The sequence below is a fragment of the Metarhizium robertsii genome, assembly GCF_000187425.2.
Source record: "Metarhizium robertsii ARSEF 23 chromosome Unknown MAA_Scf_2, whole genome shotgun sequence".
NCBI classification, from domain to species: Eukaryota; Fungi; Ascomycota; class Sordariomycetes; order Hypocreales; family Clavicipitaceae; genus Metarhizium; species Metarhizium robertsii.
This window is the reverse complement of record NW_011942160.1, coordinates 1,067,535-1,088,427: the sequence shown is the minus strand read 5'-3', so window position 1 is coordinate 1,088,427 and position 20,893 is coordinate 1,067,535. Positions and strand designations below refer to the sequence as shown.

Genomic DNA, 20,893 nt, shown 5'->3' with positions numbered 1-20,893 from the left:
TGCTATAGTGTGGTCACTCTTTGACAATATCGACGCATCAATACGTACTTACACATCCATCCCACTTTTACTCGACAATCATCTTATGTACAATAGTGTCAACGCGTGAGTCATCAATCGGGCTTACCTTTTATAACAACAAGTCGGAGCCATTGATCTAGAAGATTCGAATTAGAACTAGCCAGCAAACCTACCAGCTACGACCTTTCTGTTCCATTGAAAAGTGTCCATTTCGATGTGTGACTACCTGTACAAAGGCTTCAATCCTTTACATAGATTCAATCGAGGACCAGACCACTCCTACTAATACGATCCATAGTTGCCAATCATGGCGCGTAGAAGCAAGAGCCGAATTTTACGACAGAATGCGCATGGCGTCTCTGCGCCAAATGATGACTACCGAATCAACTCGTTGGATAACGCATATGTTTCTGTATGAAACTAGGTCGTGGCAGATTGTCGGTAGGAAGGATGAGAATGACGACGAAGCATCAGGGGAACAGCGTACAGTGAGGCTGGCATAGCTCGAATCCAAAAAAGGTATGCTTCTGGAAGATACAGCCTCGGACAGACTCAGGTTACTGTATTGTGGTGATGAGAACTTGGCCTCCCACTATTCAACGCCACGGCACGAGTAGCTGATGTTTGGGACGCCGTCCGCGTTTCCTCCATCTTTCGTTGATAGCCCATCTTTCGCGCACATCAGACTGACCAGTAACCCAGTTGAACCCGCCAGGCGTATCTCGGCGTGCAGCACGCATTATGGAAACCATCTGAACAGGAGATTAGGCGTCGGCAATGCTGCAGCTTGCATCTCACGGCAGACGCCGATGGTGGAACAAGGACCTGCGCCATGCGAGTTTGATGAGCCTGTTTACAGCTGTGCCTTGCCACCAAGTTTCATGCTGAGAACCATTGATATTCTTTCATTTATGCACTTTGTGATGTGTGCGCGGAGCACTCCGTAAATGGGATCAAGTTGATCAATTTGACAAGCTCGCCCCGCATCAGCTGCATTTCATTGTTGAGCCGTGGGACCGAGGAATGTTGAACCGGAATGTAGCCCGGTGACAATGCAAGGCCGATACTCTGCTTGAAGAAAAAAACGGAATTCAGACGCGATCAGCTTCATTGTTTATTTTGCCGAAATACCAACTATTGCTTCTTAATTCGTAGGATCAAGATCACCAACTGTTGTGGGTGTCGAGGATTGCCCTTTGATATGGAGGCACATGTCTGGGCTCGCTTAGTACCTGTTAGCTTACGACCAAAATATGTAACATTGAACGCGAGGTTTGCTGCAAGTCAGACCATCAAGATTCCTGCAAAGCCGATTCTGATGGCGGGCATTCGCAATACACACAGCACAGACTTTCTTCTACGTGCCAGATTGCGCTGCCGGAACATGTCCAAGAATGACCATGACATCTCCCTATCATTACTAAACCAAAATCCAACAAACAGCAGGTGGTTTTGGTATGGCTCCTTCTGCGGAGATGTCTGACAGCACAATGCCCCTGTGCGGGCATGAATCCTGTCAGCGGAGTATCCTGAGATGCAATTCTCGAGCCAAGTTTGCGCGATAGCTTGGAGATTTGCAGAGATGAATGGTTTTGAATTGATTAGCAAGTACGAGGTTAGAGCGAGCCGCCGACATAGTGAGTAGCGGGTGATTTTCAATGTCTAGTGTTGAGCCCAAATGTCGGTTTCCATTTCACCCAAAGCTGTGGCTATTGTCACGTCAAGAACCTGTCAAGGATTACCTCACGATTGGAAACCGGCAAGTGCTTAGTTGCTCCTTGGTGCCAAATGAAGTTTTGCTGAAACATCGTGACCCGGTCCTTGGCAGGAAAAGCCTGAGCGTCAGATGGTTTGCTTGTCCATGGAAGCGGTCCTAGCCAAGGCCTTGACCACATCTGATAACCAAGTAACAGCGGCTTTCGATGCAGCATTGAACAAGCAGAGCGCAGGTTCTGTGTATTCGTCGGATTGCTCGCAACTCAGACGAGAGGGTCCACGATTCTGGGCAACCACTCAGATCCGCACAGCTTGTTTCGACAAACAAGCGACCAGTGACCTCGCAGCCCCCGTGCCCCCCGTGGCTCTGTTTCCCGTTTCATGTCAATTGTTTCACGACAGAGTGTCCTGCTGTAGTCATTGGCTCGCCGGCACGTCATCGGCAAGGGCGCCTCTTCGAGTTTGGACCGCCAACCTTCGTTGGTGCGACGAAAGCGGGTGACATGGGATCAGGGCGGCATGCACGAGGCTGAGCACCAAGGATCGACATTCGAGATGGGACGAACTCGTGATGTTTGTTTCGTGGAAATAATGCGCCTTCGAGAGACATGATCCAAGGACTGTGTTCAGAGTCCCTTTGCCATGCATGTCTCGTCAGCCCGCCGAGAAACAGCAGACAGTGCAGTAACTCACTGCTCATTGATTCACTCCGTAGTATTGGGAAGCGCGAAGTAGTAAATACCGAGTGACCAGACTATGCATGTGCACATATTGACAGTGCAGTGGCGCGCCACAAGCCTGCATGATACCTTAGGTACTTACTAAGTAGCATGTCCGCTAGAGTCATGTTGAGAAATTTCACTCATGCTCCTCTGCAGACTTGCCTGCGCCTCTGTTATACACATGCGCGGAAAGCTATCAAGATATATTGCTCTCCTCAATCCGTGCTGACAAGTTGGGGGCAATGTTCGGGGCACACGTGTCACACAAAAAATCAATGATGTGACGCCACACGACTTCGTACCGTGTGGCAACGGGGCCTTATTATTACAACTGGTAGTATTGTAACATCCAGCCCCAAGCCTACCCAATACTCCGTGCTCAATAAATCGTACTCGGTACCGCGATACTCCGTAGATGGCCAAAAATAGGCCTCCTTCCCGCATTGTACAGCAAAGCCTGCATATTATTACAGCGCCGTGCCGAGGGAATATTCGACTCCACGCGTGAGATTACCGACCAATGGAACCCACTAGCACCACGGCATTAAAGCACATCGCGGGTTGTCGTTCTCATTCCGGAATTGGGCCCGCGTAGCGAGGACTCCGCAGAAGCGCCAATTGATATGTAAGGAGGGAGTGTTGGAGAAGTGGCAAACTGGTCCAACTAGCAGTGAGGAAAACAAACATTGAAATGTCCAAACGCCGCAACGGCGAAACGACGGACGAGCACGGCCATGTTGACTGTTCAGTCCAGCGTTTTAAGTGGGTGGATGTAGATCGGTCTGTTCCTGCATTAGCGCAGAAGGAGGGGCGCAAATTTCTCTGCATGGGAAAGGAGTAGTACCAGTACTCCCTACTCCGTACACAGGCGCGAGAGCTGGCAGCTCCTTCCTGCTTGGCCGGTTTTTGTGTGCGCGCGTAGACCAAAAACCGACACGATGCGAGCACCGTCTGGTACTCCGTACTGTGCGCGATGCTCGCGTCTTCATCACGCCTTCGTGTGAGATGTTATGTTACCAGACGCTTTATGCGCTTCATTGAGTAATTTTCTTGACCCAAAAATCCTCCTTGGCTGGGCAAGAAGCATTGAGCAGCCTGCAAAAATTAAGCTCAAATTCTTGATGTATAGACATGTCGACGAAATTCTACTCCGTACCTGCGGGGGCCTTGCCATGCTCCTACCTTTCACCGACCCCAGCGGCAGATAGGGCCATACCACTACTTTCGTGAGACCAACCACGATAACCTTTTGCCTAAGCTTCCCGCCAAAGAGAACTTCGAACTGGACACGCTCAGTCTCCTGGCTAGCCTTAGACAAGATACAACACAAAACTGTGAGGGAGCAAAAGACAATAGGTGAGACCTGCAGCCGCTGCCGCCGAAATAGAGAAAAAGCAACAGCTCAACAAAAGCGTCCATTATAAACCTACATACACACGGAGTACATGTCAGTATGTATAAGCCTTCTCCCCGTCTTGTCTACTCCGTAGCCCTCGTCGAAACCGGTTTGTGTCCAAATGTCTCTATCATGCACAAATTAATCACTCTCGGGTCTAACTTTCTAATTTCACGCAGTATTAATCGGCACCATCAAACACTGTGTTCCATACGTGGACGCGAACGACGACAGCGTACACAAAACATACCTCGATTGGCCACCATGCTACTCCGTATCTGGAGGTTATAATGGCGGTCAAGCTGGCCCCGTCGCCACCCAGCAATGTACATATCGCTTTATTTTCTCTCCCCTTTTCCGTGGGCTCAATTTCCCGGGTTTAGTGAAGAAGCACGGTCTAAAGCTTGGTCTCGGTCACACTCTTGTCCAAACAAGCATTGGGATGACACACTACACGACTAGGCGCAAAGATCCAACCGAGATTGGGTGAGACGTCTCTGAACTAACCGCCGATTCTGATGACAATAGAACCCTCCTCCCTGAAGCGCGATGTGTCGATGGGGTATCGTTCCATCAGCGACAAATGTCCAAGTTGGGCTCCAGATGAAGATCTTGCCCTGGAGCAGGTCGTCTTGGACTTGTGCAGGAACCGAGCCAGCCAGTGGCCGCGCTGACATTTGCCTTGCAACTATCGGCATTGATTAAGTAACAGTGCCACTCCATCACGCGTCCAGGCTCGTTTAGGGCACTCACTGGCTCATCTTTTCCGTTGACGGCGTGGATTCGACTAGGATGCAGCAAGGATTTGGAGGGTGATTGCAGCCGCGAGCGACCAACCAAGGCATGGAGGCACGCATGTACCCATCAGCGTCTGGAAGGCGGAGTACTCGTACATGGACCGGCGGCCTTTCCATGAATGCAAGTGGAGGCGTGGCGCGCTCCATGTTGACCTCCACCAAACGCATTGTGTGAGGCTGCTGCCAACCCCTGGATGGGATCCATGGAGACTGGTGCCGCGCAATTTCCCGGGGCAAGCAAGATTCGCCAGTGCAGAATGAGTCCAGTTGGCCATGTAATTACTACTACGTATGCTCTCCGAACGACTGGGGACTGTGAGTTGGGAGCTAGAAGAAACCAGGAGGGCGATGTGAGCGGGCCTGGACCAAGGAGTTGCTCCAGGTTGATCGACGTATTAATATGCTCCCATCCTCCAACCGAATATCAATTCCTTTTTTCTTTCTCCCCAGCCAGAAAAGCCACTTCTCTCAAAGCATCGCTTTTGACTCGTCTTGACTTCGGTCGTCCATTCTTTCAACGCTCTATCAAGCTCTCAGCTTTCCACGTCACTCTTTAATACCTATTTTCGTTCTTCACGAATTAATCCGCCAAGATGCGTTTCACTGCTGCTGCCGCTGCCGTTATGGCTGGTTCCGCCATCGCTGGCGATGTGTCCACCGACTACACCACCCAGTTGGTCACCATCACCGCCTGCCCTGAGAGCGTCACCAACTGCCCTGCCCGCTCTACCCAGGTCCAGACCTCCGTGGTTCCCTTGACCACGTCTACCGTCTACTCTACCAAGGTTCACACCATCACCTCGTGCGCTCCCCAGGTCACCAACTGCCCGGCTCACAGCACCATCGTCTCTACCGAGACCGTTGCTGTCTCCACCACCATCTGCCCTGTCGGTCCTCCTACCTCTGTGCCTGTGCCTGTTGTGCCTGTGCCTACTGTGCCTGGACACGGGAACAACAGCACCGGCGTCGTTGTCCCCCCTCCCGCCAGCTCGCACGTCGTGCCTCCTCCTGCCTCTTCTGGCCCTGCTACCCAGGGACCTCCCCCGGCCGTCTCCACCAACTCCCCTGTGACCCAGGCTCCTGCTCCTCCCGCCTGCCCTGCTCCCTCGGTCACGGCCATCACCAAGAGCTACACCACCGTCTTGACCTCGGTCGAGTACTCTACCATTGAGGTCCCCTGCCCCCCCACTGGCACCGTTCCTCAGGGCACTGGCATTTCCCCTGTTCCCACCGGCCCCGCCAACCCTCCCTCTGGTGGCAACCCTCCCGCCGGCGGAAACGGCACGTAAGTTATGAGATGAATATCCAAATTGATATATAAAGAGCGTTCACAAGGCTAACATGTTGAAATCCAGCACCCCCGGTGGCAATCCTCCCCCTGTCACTGCTGGCGCCGCTTCTTTCGCCGGCTCTGCCGTCTTCGCTGCCGTCGCCGGTATTGCCGCTTTCGTCCTTGCTTAAATCTTTTCTTTCGACTTCATAGGTTGAGGCCTGAAGGCTTACGGCATTATTTTACGACGGGCATTTTCGGATCTTTGTTGGACATGTACAGAGTATAACTTAGATTCGCTGAATATCATTAGCATTTCTTTTTACGGCAACAAAACACGCGCAGGGTCATTTCATGTATTTAATCTTCTAATCGTATTGGGTGGGCGTACGGGGAGGGCATCTCCCAAGAGGAGAGGCGCTTCGCCTGGATGTCTTGCTTTTCTGAACTCAAACCTCTTTTCGATTCGATACGAATGTCAAAGAATATGAACAAATTGTCTGTGCCATGTGTGAATCTCTGACAGTCATGTCTCAATTCCAAACCCGGGCATGCAAGCCGAAGACACAAGAAGGATCAGAGCGGAAGTGTGGCAACATGTCGGAACGCGCCATTGTCGTTGTAGAACAATAGCATTGGTGCTCTAATTCAGTCTCATTTTGCGTGCAACGCCCCCAATGCCACAACAGGCTAGATCGTCTTGCTTCCTTGGTTATCAACCCAGTCAGGCGGAAATTACGACGATGCTCGTAGACAAGATTCTTCATCCCCTCCCCCCCTATTCGATTGGTCCTAGCGCCCAGCTGACAAGAAGCCGTTTGCGTCCGCCAATCACAGCGCACGCCTGTCCCGTTTGGGTAACTCCTGTCAGGGGAAACATCGGAGGAACCTGGCATGGTGCATCGCACCGGGATGATGTCGAGGGGACGGACAAACGCCTGTGTCGCTGTCCTCCGCAACAGATGATTTGGCTTGCTGCGCCTCGCGCTGATGAAATTGCATGGATGAGGGGTTTTTGTCGACACGGCTTTTATTAGTATTGATTGCGGCACCGTGTCGGGTTTGGGGGCTACCATTTTGCTTTTCGTGCATGGCGTTCGTTGCTAGGTGGTACTAAGCTTATTTCACGGATTACTCCTGTATTTTCATTGACACATCAATTGATTCTATCGACTAGTACCAAGATTGCGTACAGTGTAAGGGTGGCGCGTGGTGCGTGCCATGTGCTGAGTGTAACGTGGAGGTGAGTGAGCACTGAGGTGGCGCTGGCTTGTTTGCTCGCTGGGCTGAGGGACTTTTTAAACTTCGTTGTAACATTGAAGCCCTTGCTCGGCCCTGTGGCACGTCTTTACGCGGTGAGAAGTACCTGTACATGGACAAGAAGTCTGTTTATTGTCGGTTATTATCACCCTTTTTTTTTGTGCAGACTTGGGCTGTTTGTCGTCTGCTTGGAATACATTGGCGTTGGCATGGAGAGGGACTCCTAGATGATCATGGCATTGGGGCAACGTGCCGTCTGTGGGTACGAGCGTGGAGGAGCCAGGCTCGACCCCGTCTACTCGTACTTAGTAGGTATGTAAATAGTTTTGCTTGTTTTTGTGTGTGTATTGGTTCTTCGGGGCAGAAGTCATGCATTCGATGTTCCGTAGTTTCTGCCAAGGAGTAATCATCACTCACGGGCCACCCTAGCCACAGGCAATAATATTCAATGTTGTGGCTGGACACGGCGCATCCAGTGCTGCAACGTTGTGACTGCGCGATGCGGAATCGGCCTGCACCGCTTCAGTCAAAAGACGCATGGCTGTTTGGAGTCGGCTTCAATGTTGGTTGATGTTTTTTTTTTTTTTTTGGCAAATCTGTCAAAAGTGGAGGCCTCACACAATTGCGAGGATTAATTTGGTAGATCTTCTGTTTATCCTTTTTAACAGTTGACAACTATGCAGAAGCGACTACCACCATCACCATCGGCATACAAATTCAACTCCGCCGTCGCTCAAAACCGCCACGCAACGGTTCGAGAGGGACACCACGCCAATTCCTAGAGCAGCACTATCAGATCCGCCTTGGGGGCACCTCAATAATATAGGGCTTGCAGGACTTCATCGAGTTTCCAAAACGCCGAGTATGGACTCTTCTCGACACTGGCTAAGAGCGAGACTCCTATCACGTCAGACTTGAACTGCAGTCGTTGCAGTACTGAGTAGCTTTGCGACTGCATCCTTTCGAATCCTTACACTACTTGATATTTCGTCTCAAGCCACGCGTGGCAAGACGTTGATGTGTGCTCTGTCAGCGCAGTATTCACTGCCTTGGGCTATTATGACGGAATATTGCTTGCCAACACGGTCATCGCATCGCCCGAACTATACATACAGGTATATCCTTACATATATAGCTGCGATATGGCTTGTGGAGACTCCTCTGTTATACAATTTAGGTAAACGAGTCCCACAAGCCAAATCGTAGCTAAAGAGATAGTCGCAAAATCTCGCTGCATATGTTCGTCCTTATGGAAAGTGGCGTCAGCCTACCCATTTCGACGGTTGTGGCTCCAACAGACCAAATAATGATCAGAAGATTATGTGGCCCGCAGCAGCATTGCAAATGGACGATAATATATAATATCTGGTTGAATCATACAAGAAGCTTGGAATGAATCTCTCGGGTCATGCCGAAAAAATATCAACCTAATTTTTAAAGTGCTTTCCGAATTGATAATGAATTGAGTTTAGCTGAATGGAAGAGGACATGCCAGATTTAGCATGGGGCGACAGCTCACGTCGCAATATATCCCAGAACCTCGACGCAGACCGACTTGGTTCAATGCATTTTATAGTTTTGTGTCCTTGTTAAGATAACACCATAGCCATGCAAATAAGTTAGGTTCGACCGGTTACGCCTGCACTTGCCCCAGAATGTTACATCCCAGCCAAGACAAGCAAACCACGCGACAAAAGCACCCAATAAGAAGCAAAACTTGGCAAAAGAGACAGACTCAATTAAGATTCCATATCTCAAGAATAAAGTTCTTATTTCTTACCCTCGCGAATCCAACGCGTCACACGTCGTTTCCGGCACTTTGGTCGCTGGATTCATCTAACCCCACCTTTACCAAACGTAACAGTACTTGTAGGCATGTAGGTAGGGAGATAGGTATTTAAATTAAGTCAAAAAAAAAAAATGAAAGAACTTAATAATGTCTTTTAATAGCCATATATTATAACGCATAGTCGTATTACTATATACAAAGCATTAAGTATTATTGAGATGTCCTTTAATATTCTCTATTATTATTAATAATTTTATTATTTCACCTGGACCCACATATTCGCCCACGACATTGAGAACTCTCCCAGGCGAGGACAAAAGTTTGCCCCGCGTCAACCGCGACCATTGTCAAGCTCGCCGACTGTCATCACCGCCTCGACCAACTCGCCATACATTGGTGTTTCCCTACGTGCAGACACACCAGGCTCGTGCAGACTGTTGCTTCTAGTACCTGCACGAAAGCTCTGCTCGCAAACATTCTCTTCCCAGATACCCAGGCGGTCTTCCTCCTCCTTGCCTACTAGACCGCTTTCCATCACCATGGAGGAGCAGCTCGTGCAGCTCCTCGCCAACATCCAGCTGCCGGACCAGGGGCCCCGACAACAAGCTGAGATCGAGCTCAGCCGTGCCCGGACGAATCCTGCATTTCCCGTATCCTTGGCCAAGATTGCCTCTCATGCCTCGGTCAGCACCGGCGTCCGCCAGGCTGCCTTGACCTCTCTGAGGCAGTTTATCGAGGGCAACTGGGCTATTGGAGACCAGGACGACGAACCCATAATCCCCATCGACGATGACACGAGAGCTATCCTGAGACAGTCCTTGCTTGATTTGGCGCTGAGCCAAGAGGAGGATCGAAAGGTGAAGATCTCGGCAAGGTACATTCATATGCCAATACACCACTGCTCCCTACTACAGCTACCTTTTCACACCTCCGATTGAAAAGAACACGTTGGTAACTAAACGCTGGCACCACTAGTTACGCAGTCGGCAAGATTGCCATTCACGACTTCCCCGAGCAATGGCCCAACTTGCTGCCTACCGTTTTGAGTACGATTCCGTCCGGCACCGATGCCCAGCTCCACGGAGCTCTGAGAGTCCTCGGCGACCTCGTCGAGGAGAGCTTGAGCGAGGATCAATTTTTTTCCATGGCTCGTGATATTGCCAAGACCCTGACAGAAGTTGCCCTCAATGAGAACCGAAAGCCCATGCTCCGAGCCCTCGCCATTTCCGTCTTCCGATCCTGCTTCGATTTGATGAACATGGTCAAAGACGATCACTCTAAGGAAGTTAAGGCGTTTGCTGAAGAGTTGCTTGCCCAATGGAACCCGTTCTTTGTCAGTGTTCTCAAAAGCCGTCTACCAGAGGCTGATGTGAGCACGGGTACCCAGCCTGACAGCTGGAACCACATAGTTGCCCTCAAGCTGCAGGTCGTCAAGACTCTGCTTCGCATTCGCAGAGTCTTCCCCAACCTACTGCTTCCCCAGAGCACTACCTTCTTTAGCGCCGTTTGGGAGGAACTGAACCTTTTGCAGACACCACATGAAGAGCTCTACATCAAGACCAACGCCCAGGGCCGCCTCGAGGACTCTGATAACCTTCCATACACCTTGGACTTCCTGATCCTGGAAGAGCTCGACTTCCTCAACCAGTGCTTCCGCTCCCCTCCCGTCAAGGCGGAATTGGATGGCCACTTGCAAGCCCACGCTTCCGCCCAAGATGTGCCCTGGATGGTCGAGATTATGAGAATGCTGGTCAGCTACTCTCGGGTCACCCAAGAAGAGGAGGAACTGTGGGACATCGACTGCTCCTTATACCTGGCCGAAGAGACGTCAGTTACGGCAAACTACACTGCTAGAACTGCTGCTGGTGACTTGCTGATCAAGATGGGAGAGTGGTTCAATGAGAAAGCCGTTGATGGCTTGTTTGGTTTTACAAAGTCACTGTTTCCCGGCGACGGATCCTTGTGGAGAAGTCAGGAATCCGCCCTTTTCCTCTTTACGATGCTTCTGAGTGACTTCCAGGATCTTAGTAAGACTATCCCTGACGCTGTTGCTAGCGCCTATCTCGAATTGGTTGATTTCACCATTAACAAGCCCGATGAACCTCTGCTTCGCGCTCGTGGCTACCTCGTTGCCGGTATCATTGGCCGCTCCTTTCAAACTCCTCTCGCGCTCTTGGATCGCATGGTCCATGCCATCACAAATGAGGAGTCAGAAGTTGTCCAAGTCGCCTGTATTAAGGCTGTTGAAGGCTTGATTAACTCCGGTCGAGTAGGCGCCGATCGCCAGGTGCCCATCATTACCGCTATCCAATCCTACATGAACGAAAAGGACCCTGCTGAAATGGAAGAGGCAGACGAACTCCTTGTCGTCCTTGCTGAGACACTCCGTTCGACCATTAGTCTGGATACCAAGATTGCTCTTTCAAGCGAAATTCAATCCACCGACCTGCTGTTCATGCTAGCCAAGCTTGGCGCCAGCAACTTCCAAGTCACCATGATAATTTCAGAGGCCTTTGAGGATATTGTTGCCAGCCTTTCAGACAGTGCTTCGTTCAGCGCTCTTTGCGCTCGTACTCTGCCGACGCTCACCGGTGCCTTTGATGTTGCTAGTGTGACTGAAGACAACCCTCTTGTCACAGTCGCCACTGAACTGCTTGTTGTTCTGGCTGAAAATGGTTCAGAGCCACTCCCTGCTGGGTTTGTGGCCACCATATTCCCCAAGTTGAACCGTCTCTTGATGGAGTCGGAGGAAGGCGAAGTCCTCCGACCCGGCTCTGAAATTGTCAAGTGGGTTCTCTCTCATGATCATCAGCAGGTTTTCAATTGGCAAGATGCAAATGGCCGATCAGGCCTCGAGGTCTGCTTGCACATCATTGACCGTCTACTTGGCCCTTCTATAGAGGATAACTCTGCATCCGAAGTAGGTGGACTGGCTGCAGAACTCGTCGAGAAGGCTGGCCAAGAACGTCTTGGTCCGTTTCTGCCTCAGCTTTTGCAGGCCGTCGCCAATCGACTTGCATCCGCTCAAGCTGCTGCTTTCATCCAGTCTTTGATCTTGGTCTTTGCACGGCTTTCTCTGAACGGCGCTCAAGATGTCGTCGAGTTCCTAAGCCAGATTCAGATCAATGGAGACAGCGGACTGCAGGTTGTTATGGCGAAGTGGCTCGAGAACTCAGTTAGCTTTGCAGGCTACGATGAAATCAGACAAAAGTGCGACGAGTGCTCACTCCACTTGATTTACTTGCTCATATCATGCTGACCTTTGTTTAGTGTCATTGCCCTTTCGAAGCTCTATGCACTTAACGACTCCCGCCTCGCCCAGATTCAAGTTAAGGGTGACTTGATTGTAGGCGCCGATGATGGCAAGATTAAGACTCGGTCACGCGCGAAACAGAGTATGTATCATGAGTCACGTCTTCGATCAATTTGTTCAGCTCGAAGAGTTTACTAACGGCACGGCCGGAACTAGACCCTGATCAATACACAATCGTCCCTGCTCCCCTAAAGATCGTCAAGGTCCTGATTGAAGAGCTTGCATCCGCCGCTGGTGCAGGTGCGGCTGCCAGCACTGCTGCCAGCACTGCAGCTGCCGCCGTTGCTGCTGCCGAGTTTGACGAAGACAACGATGAAGACGGCTGGGAAGACGATGACGATACCCTTGACCTTAGCCTGGCTGCTACCAAGGCTGATCTCATGACCTTCATGGAAGGCGGCCCCCAGCGACGACCAGACGATGAGACTCACTCTTACCTGACGGAGTTCTTTGTCCGATGCGGCCGTGAGAACATTGCCAACTTCCAGGAGTGGTACAACATGCTTTCCGAAGACGAAAAGACCAGGCTTAACCTAGTTGCCAACTCTGCAGGCTAAGTTAGCAAGGAAGCTCTGTGATGAAGAAGAAAGATTAACGAAGAAAGATGATGACACGCTTGAGACGGTTGCATTTATCACGACTGCTGAAACGTATCACGACTTGCTTGTTTCTGCCTGCGTGGAATTGAATGATACAGTTGAAAATAAAATGGACAAGAGAGGATGAGAGCTGTTGGACTGCGTGTGTGAGAGACGACAAATTACATAGATGGCACAACTTGAGGACACACTCTTGAGATGAGAGAAAAGAATATAGTAATAAAACCACTGCTCTCCACAGTATCTGGCCGGTTACAAATGAATGGCAAAGTTCTGATTATGTTTCATAAATCATAACAATCATTAATTATTCATCACGGTACTAATCGTATTTCAACCTAATCTTACAAGTCTTCCCAGTCTCGTAATACTTTGTGATGAAAGCATCGCCGGCGAGGAATCGCACACCCTTCACTTCGTACCCTTCTTCTGGGGTTCACGTCAATCTCAGATGATGTGTCCTCCGCCAAAGCCTCCAGATCCGCCAAAGCCTCCGGATCCGCCAAAGGGCCCGTTGCCTGGTCCTTGGCCTGGCCCGGGGAATCTCGGCGTGCCCCCTGGTCCGACGGGATCCCATCGCGCACCGGGGGGAGCTTGCGGATCGTAGCCCCCATAACCGCCGTTGCCGCCCTCGCCGGTAAACAAGGGATCGTCAAAGGTTGGATGCATCCCGCTGGGGGCTCCCGGATGTGGCAGGCCACCCGGGACGAAGGAGCCTCGAAGAGGATCATGCGGCCCCAACCCGGGAGGGTTCAAGTCGTCGTGGCCGATGTTGAACGGGTGCCGGCCGCCAGGCATGGCTATCGGGTTCCCGCGGGGCGGCCGATTAATCTCGTATTCATCCTCGAACCCAGGAGGCGGGAAGTCGCCAACGGGAGCTCCAGGCCGGGGTCTGGCCATCGCGGGAAGGGGCCCAGGAGGGTGGTAGGGAATATTGGGCTCGACAGACGGCTCGAATGGACGCTGGGGGTTGCGCCTCTCCTGGCCGCGGCGTTCCGAACGAGCCGTCTCCTCGGCGTCTTCTGTCTCGACGTAGCCTTCGCTTTGAAGCTTTGGGATGAGCTTCTGGACGATTTTGACTTTGAGGTCATTCAGCAAATCTGCGGTAGACTCTTGTTAGCATGGCTGCACTGTGTACGCAATGGCGGCTCTAGGGGTAGCAGCCGTGAACCACCGTACCGGATATTGCCTGTCCTGAAACAAACACGTTGCGCAGCTTCTCGACCAAATCGGAGCGGTCTTCTTGCCCGTCGGTCATGGCTATGCGCACAGGGAGAGCCGCCGAGTTGACAATGTCGCGCACGGTGCGCTCGAATCGGTGGATGTTTTCGTCGCCAACGGCCAGGCCGCGGACTTCGACTTTGGCACCCATTCGGTCGATCCGGAACACAAAGTCCATGGAGGACTGTTTGTGCTTGTAGACGAAACTGAGGGAGCCGAAGCCGGAGTTCCATTTGGGCGGGAGGCGAGGCGCAAGGGACTCGCAGTCGGCTAGGCGCGTCGCAAAACCAGCTTGGTTAGTAGATGTTGACGGCGATGCTGGATGCTCTGGACTTACGTATTACTTTATCTTGGTCGAATCCGCGGAGTCGGAAACCAAGAGCGGCCAAGTATGCATGGACGAGCAAGGCGATGGCTTCATAGGAGCTCGCCAGGTCGGAGCTGTCGTCGGCTTGTTGGTGTGTTGGCAAGGCGTCGGCCATGCCCTGTAGCACGGACGAGGTACCGAGTATCGATGCCATGGCGATGGTTGGCCGTCGAAGGAGTTTGATGAATGGTGACGGTAGAGAACTAGTAGGGGCGCTGTGTCACGTTGGAAGCTTGAAGCTGGATGCTTGGGCTCGACTAGAAGAAGTGGGCAAAAAAGGTGGGTAAAGGCAAGCGCGGGGTCGGTTCGCCAGCAGACACCCCAGAGTGGCGTCATTGTCTGGCTGCCTTCAACGGTCCAGCCCTATAAGTGGAGACCGATGCACGATGCACCTGCTCTAGGTACCTACCTAGGTACGGAGTAGTCGGTAGGTACTCAAGTACCACCTGCCATATCTGGCGTGCAGTCCGTATCTTTAGCAACGGCAAAAGTCTCGCGAGACAGGTACTCAGTCTAATGAGCTGTCTTGTTATTGCATTAGGTGCGTGAGTACACTGACTAGAAACTCCCTCAGCACATGTGCGTGCGGTAGATACATGGCTTGGTAGTACTACCGGCGACTCCATGTTCCCACCGAGTACGCCGTACATGATTGATTACACGATGCGTATTTACAGTCTGGTTCGAAGTGCAATGCTAGAGCTGCTCAAACAGGCATCTTTATCCCCTGGAGTCTACAGTACTATGACTGCGTATGTCTATTCTAACACATGTTGGGCCTCCTGTTTTCCCTGCACCTTCGAAGCTACTGAAGATGCTACATTACCTTTGGTTGAACAATATGCATAAGAGCCGGGTATCTCGACATGAAGACATAACTAGGTAGTCGGAGCACACATCCTGGTTTGCAAAGGTCACCCATCCACCCACATGTCCAAATGGGCGTGATATTTTAGAACCATTTTAGTCATGTGCGAATATCTACTTCTTTTGGTATTATTATGTAAACAGATGCTTATCAACGGCCACATTTTCGGATCATATCTTTTCCTAAACCGTTCAACAGACCGTGTTAGAGCTGCTGCCGCTTCCATCGGCTCCTGAATCCATAGGGCCATACCTAGTTCTCATGGCATCACTTTGTTGTCGCTACTTATGCTGTCGTTGCTGTAGCCTTCGGGGGGTTGGCAGCTGCTGGGGAGTTAACGGCCGCTTGGGAGCTCACGGCTGCTTTGGGGCTAAAGGCCTGGGAGTTAGCAGCAGCCTGGGTGCTGACGGCGGCTTCGGAGTTGACGGCCTGAGATTTGGCGGCTTTGGAGCTGCTAGGTTGAGACTTCGGAGGAGCTGATGAATTCGGCTTAGAGCTGCTGGGTTGAGAGCGTGAAGGAGCTAATGAACTCGGCTTGGAACTTGACGGAGCCGGTAAGCTTGGTTTAGAGCTCAAATGAGCTGACGAGCTGAGTTTGGAACTTAAAGGAGCCGACGAACTCGGTTTAGAACTGCTAGGTTGCGCTGAACTAGGCTTTGAAGAACTGAGCTTAGAGCTTGAAGGAGCTGACGAACTTCGCTTTAAGCTTGGCTGTGACGAGCTCGGTCTTGAAGAGCTAGGCTTAAGGCTGCTTGGTGGTGACGAGATTGGCTGTGATGAACTCGGTCTTGAAGAGCTGGGCTTAGAGCTACTTACCCGCGAAGAGCTCGGCTTGGACGAGCTTCGTCTCGAAGAGGTAGGTTTTGAAGAGGTAGGTTTTGAAGAGCTGGGCCTCGAACTGGGCTTAGAGCTACTTGGCTGTGAGGAACTCGGCTGTGATGAACTTGGCCTGGAGCTTGATTTTAAAGAGCTGGGCTTGGAACTGCTCGGCCGCGATGAGCTAGGTTTTGATGAACTTGGCTTGGAGCTTGGCCTTGAAGAGCTGGGTTTAGAGCTGCTTGGCTGTGACAAGCTAGCTCTTGATGAACTAGGCTTCGATGAACTGGGCCTTGAAGAGCGAGGTTTTGAAGAGGTTGGCTTAGAGCTGCTTGGTGGTGACGAGCTCGGCCTCGAGCTGGGTTTCGAAGAGGTGGGTTTAGAGCTGTTTGGCCGTGATGAGCTCGGTCTTGAAGAGCTAGGTTTTAAAGAGCTCGGCTTAGAGCTGCTCGGCCTTGATGAACTCGGTCTTGAAGAGCTGGGTTTGGAGCTAGGCTGCGATGAGCTGGGCCTCGAACTGGGCTTTGAAAAGCTTGGCTGCGAGGAGCTTGGTCCTGAAGATCTGGGTCTCGAAGAACTGGGCTTTGCGGAGCTGGGTCTAGAGCTCGGCTGTGAAGAGCTTGGTTTTGAAGACCCATGTTTCGAGCTGCTCGGTTGCGACGAGCTGGGCTTCGACAAGCTCGGCCGTGAAGAGCTCAGCTGTGAGGACCTAGGTGTAGAGCTGAGTGGTTGCGACGAGACAGGCTTCGCAGAGCTGGGCCTCGAGCTTGGCTTCGATGAAGTTGGCTTTGCGATACTACTAGGCCTTGACGAGGTCGGTTGTGATGACCCCGACGGATGTGAGCTGAAAGGTTTAGAAGAGCTATGACGTGGTGTGCTTGAATGTGACGTCGCCTTTGAACTTCTGCCATGCTTGGCAGAGCTCCGGCGAGACGAACTGTGTTTCAAGGTGCCGCGTTGAGAAGACTCATGCCTTGACCGGCTACTCGATTTCGATGTCGAATGCGGTGGAGTTGACTCATGGCGTGTAGTAGAATGATGTTCCAGGTGCGATGTGCGACTGTGCGTCGAGGTATGATGTCCCCTCGTAACGGTAATCGTAGTACATTCAATTTCGTAAATGGTGATTGTGCCCTTGCAAGCACGACACTCGGGCCTATGAGTCTCGACTGCAGGAGGCGGCCTAGTCTCAACAATGGTTATGGTAATGTACGGAACACTGGATGGCTGATAGCAGTATACGGTGCCCATGCAGCCTTCACACTCGGGATGATGAGTCGACCATCTGGTTGTTCGCGCCTTCCACGGCCAGGGGTTTGTGTAATAGGGCAACGTAATGGTCCTTAGGGATGGTAGAACTTGAATCTCCTTTCTACCATGCCAACCACCCTTGCCATTTCCCCCTTTATGACGATGATGATCCTTGCTGTGGTCTTGTCCTTTACCGCCATTATGCTCGCGGTCGTTGTCCCCTTTATAATTACAGTGATCCCACTGGCCATTCTGATGTCTCTTGCCGTTTTGCCCATCATGAGCATCCCAGGCATCTTGAGCATCCTGGCCACCCTGACTGGGTGCCTCTGCCAACACAGTTGGTCGTGATGGGCCAGGTGGCCCGACTGCCAAAGTAAAGGGCTGCTGTGCACAATTCTCGTCGCACACTCCAAGGTCACCTTGCGATGTCACGCTGGCATGTTGACTGGCCACGCCAACTTGACTAGAGAGAGATGCTGTCGACAACAACACCACCAGGAATGCAACTGCCCTCTTGATGATCTTGCTGGAACCATGGGCCATGGTTTGTCTCTGTAGCAGCAACAGGAAGAATAGAATGGAGAACAGAATCGGTTATGCCTGGCCTCAGATGACTGACTTACAGGCTGATGACGATGTTGAAAATCGCCCCGTGAGCATGTCTAACACAATGACAGGGCCATGCTGAACCTTTGGCAATATATACCGTGGGACAATCAATACGACACGGTAATACGTCACATGATGAAAGTAAAGAATGCTTCTCGTAAAACGGCCTGGCTTTTTCTAGACCATTGTCCATGTAAATCTAGACTGGCCACAAATGAGGCTGTCACGTCTACGGGCTTCATCGGGCACCCGGACTGTGAGCTGGGTGGTTTCCAACATGGCCGACTAGCCCTCGGTTAGGTTGGGCGAGGCTGGCGGCTAATGATCTATACGTTGAGGCTATTGCCATCGAGTAAACTATATCATCTACCCAATATTTCGTCATCTTGAAAGAATGTGGCCCCCCATACGAGGTTGTGGTATTCCAGCCTCGCGGCGGCCTTTAGTTCAGAAGGCTACGCCCATCAACAGGCCAGACCACCTCATGAAGCATGGCTCGTATATTGGTCAAAGCCAACAAAAAAGTGGCTAACACGGTCAAGCATGAAGCTGCTGTGCTTGGCACCGGGAAGCAACCATGATGTTGGACGGTGTGGGCAGCCATCAGCGGGCATTTATGGCTTGAATAAGGCCTGAGGCTATGATTCTTCAGCCGACTAAAATCCAATATGGTGGATTGGTGCTCGCGGGAATAAGCTCTCGTTGAAGCTGCGTAGTATATGGGTATGGAAAATGACAAGATGAAGTCGTTGGTCGTCGGACGTTGGATTGTGAGGTGGGTCTAGATCTTGGACAGATGACGCTATTCCTAATCTGGCAGAGGATCCGCCACAGCTTGAGCCAGATGGTGAAATTTGGAGGCATGCATTTCGTCTCGTGTTGTTTCTGGCGCAATAGGATTGTAATTATGACGAGATTCTTGTACTCAATGATTCTCCCTCGTTGGACATGTGGCTGCTCTGTTTCGTAAATAAAAAAATTCGGCGCAAGGCTGAAGCAGATGCCATTGCATGGCGTAGGTGGAAAGTTTCTTGATGCTCCAAGCAAACAACTGCAGGACCAACCCGGCAGGCTCTCGCACGACTTGCATCTTTGTTCGAGTTGCCGTGTTCCAACAGCTCTCTTTAAGTATCCCAGCCATTGTCCAGACTCCACGTCGACGCCCGGCTTGGCTGGTCCCTCTCCCTGTCGGAGAATTAATGGCATCGGGATCGGCAGCGCCTTCGGTAACTTGTCGAAGCTTGAATGTAACCCGTCAATCGGCCCCGTCGCCACAGCTGTCAAGGAAACGAACCAGACGCCTGGACCAAAACAATTCAGCGGCCTGCTTCCATTGTGGGGCCGTCTACATGTACTCCGTACTCGGACCTGACCCGTCCTGGACTACATACAATGGCTCGGCATGGCTGAAGCCCTTCAAATGTTGACACGAATCGACGTGGATGGCAATCACTAATACGAGAAATGCCATGCTGGCGAGTCCGTCACATTCATTGCCTTTCCGCCGCCGTCCCAACCAGCCCGAACCAGGCGCCTTCCGTGGCTGCTCCATTTCATCACGTGAACGCGCTACTTGAGCAGGGAAAACGAATCCACCGTCCCTCGACCCGTCCATCTTCCAGATCCAGATGCTCGCAATTCCTGGCTGACGAGGCTGACCGGGCCATCGAGGCCATCGAGCCGCATTCCTTCGTATTCTTCTCCCGTGGTTTCGCCAATGTCTCGCGCTGCTCATCCACATCTCCAGCCAAGCGCTAGTTCAGCTGCCACGGACGCCTCGCTTTCGCCGTCCCAGGCCTCAACCCTCCTCGCCTCCTTCACCAACTTCCTCACCGTTGCGCTGCACTCCATCCTCTACCACCGCCAGCTCTACCCGCCGGCTACCTTTCTCACAGCCCGCGCCTACAACCTGCCCGTCAACCAGTCTCGACACCCCGGCGTCTGCGCCTGGCTCCGGGACGCCGTCGCCGCCGTCGCCGCACAGGTCCGCGCCGGCTCTGCGCGCCACGTCGCCCTCGTCATCCACGCACCCGCCAGCTTCGACGTCGTCGAGCGCTGGATATTCGACCTGCACTCGTTCCCTGCCACCTGGGGAGACGAGGACGCTACCCATTTCGACAATGCCAGCCGCCATCCCCCAGCGCCTGATGCACCCGTCAACTGGACCGATGTGAACGAGGCGCTGCGAGGGGCCTTGAGCAGGATCTCTCAAGTCGCCCAGAGCAGACCACATCTCCCCGAGGCCTGTACGTTTACCATAGGAATTGAACTGCGTGACGAGGCTCTGCCACCAATTCAGGCAAGTCACCCCCCCTTTCTCTTTCGTATCGATTCCACCGGGCTGTTGTTTGATTCTTCAGACTTTGCCGCTTTCTGCCACACGATGCGCCTCTAGCCGTCCATCGGATTCTACTAACAATGGTTCTGAACCACTAGCACCCACAGCTTTGGATTCCCGCACAAACTGAGCTCCAAATACCATCCGAGACCAGGCTGGAACCAGGCCGGGCCGTCAGAGGGACGGCCACCGCGCCGATTCGCTCTGTTCAAGCAGGGCCCTTGTACTTTGAATGCTGGGTTGAGCAAGGAAAACTCCCGCCCGGCACTGCTTCTCCCAAGGCACCATCGCCCTCATTCTCGCCTACATTTGACAGCAGTGGAGGTTCCCCAGACGCCACGACGTCTTGAAGTTTGTAATCCCTCTTCTCGTCATAGTAATTCATGATGCCTCGAGAATTTTACATGGGTCAACAGAAAAGCCCTTTAACACAGAACAGCCTTTTATTTACGCTCATATTCTTTCCGTGGACGCGTCATCCCGCTTGCCCTTCCATCGTGCGCCGCTCCGGTTAATAACCATGGTAGTATATACAAA

The 20,893-nt window shown here is 52.0% G+C and overlaps 5 protein-coding genes across 5 annotated transcripts; 4 read left to right on the top strand and 1 right to left on the bottom strand.

Moving 5' to 3' along the window:
* Positions 1–5,245: 5,245 nt before the first annotated feature.
* Positions 5,246–6,113, top strand: MAA_06075 (GPI anchored serine-rich protein; the record flags this gene model as incomplete). The annotated part of the gene is made up of 2 exons (XM_007824073.1): positions 5,246–5,937; positions 6,008–6,113. 2 exons carry the CDS (start codon positions 5,246–5,248, stop codon positions 6,111–6,113), a joined length of 798 nt encoding a protein of 265 aa, XP_007822264.1.
* Positions 6,114–9,510: 3,397 nt separating this feature from the next.
* MAA_06076 (importin-beta domain-containing protein) lies at positions 9,511–12,841 on the top strand (the record flags this gene model as incomplete). The annotated part of the gene is made up of 4 exons (XM_007824074.1): positions 9,511–9,845; positions 9,947–12,181; positions 12,242–12,366; positions 12,441–12,841. 4 exons carry the CDS (start codon positions 9,511–9,513, stop codon positions 12,839–12,841), a joined length of 3,096 nt encoding a protein of 1,031 aa, XP_007822265.1.
* Positions 12,842–13,330: 489 nt separating this feature from the next.
* On the bottom strand, positions 13,331–14,625 carry MAA_06077 (PI31 proteasome regulator; the record flags this gene model as incomplete). The annotated part of the gene is made up of 3 exons (XM_007824075.2): positions 13,331–13,983; positions 14,063–14,374; positions 14,442–14,625. The coding sequence occupies 3 exons, from the start codon at positions 14,623–14,625 to the stop codon at positions 13,331–13,333; spliced, it is 1,149 nt and encodes a 382-aa protein (XP_007822266.2).
* A 1,238-nt stretch (positions 14,626–15,863) lies between these two features.
* On the top strand, positions 15,864–17,023 carry MAA_10796 (chitin synthase; the record flags this gene model as incomplete). Its single annotated transcript, XM_011412715.1, has 2 exons — positions 15,864–15,893; positions 16,046–17,023. The coding sequence occupies 2 exons, from the start codon at positions 15,864–15,866 to the stop codon at positions 17,021–17,023; spliced, it is 1,008 nt and encodes a 335-aa protein (XP_011411017.1).
* A 2,712-nt stretch (positions 17,024–19,735) lies between these two features.
* MAA_06078 (DNA-binding HORMA) lies at positions 19,736–20,413 on the top strand (the record flags this gene model as incomplete). The annotated part of the gene is made up of 1 exon (XM_007824076.1): positions 19,736–20,413. One exon carries the CDS (start codon positions 19,736–19,738, stop codon positions 20,411–20,413), a length of 678 nt encoding a protein of 225 aa, XP_007822267.1.
* Positions 20,414–20,893: the final 480 nt, after the last annotated feature.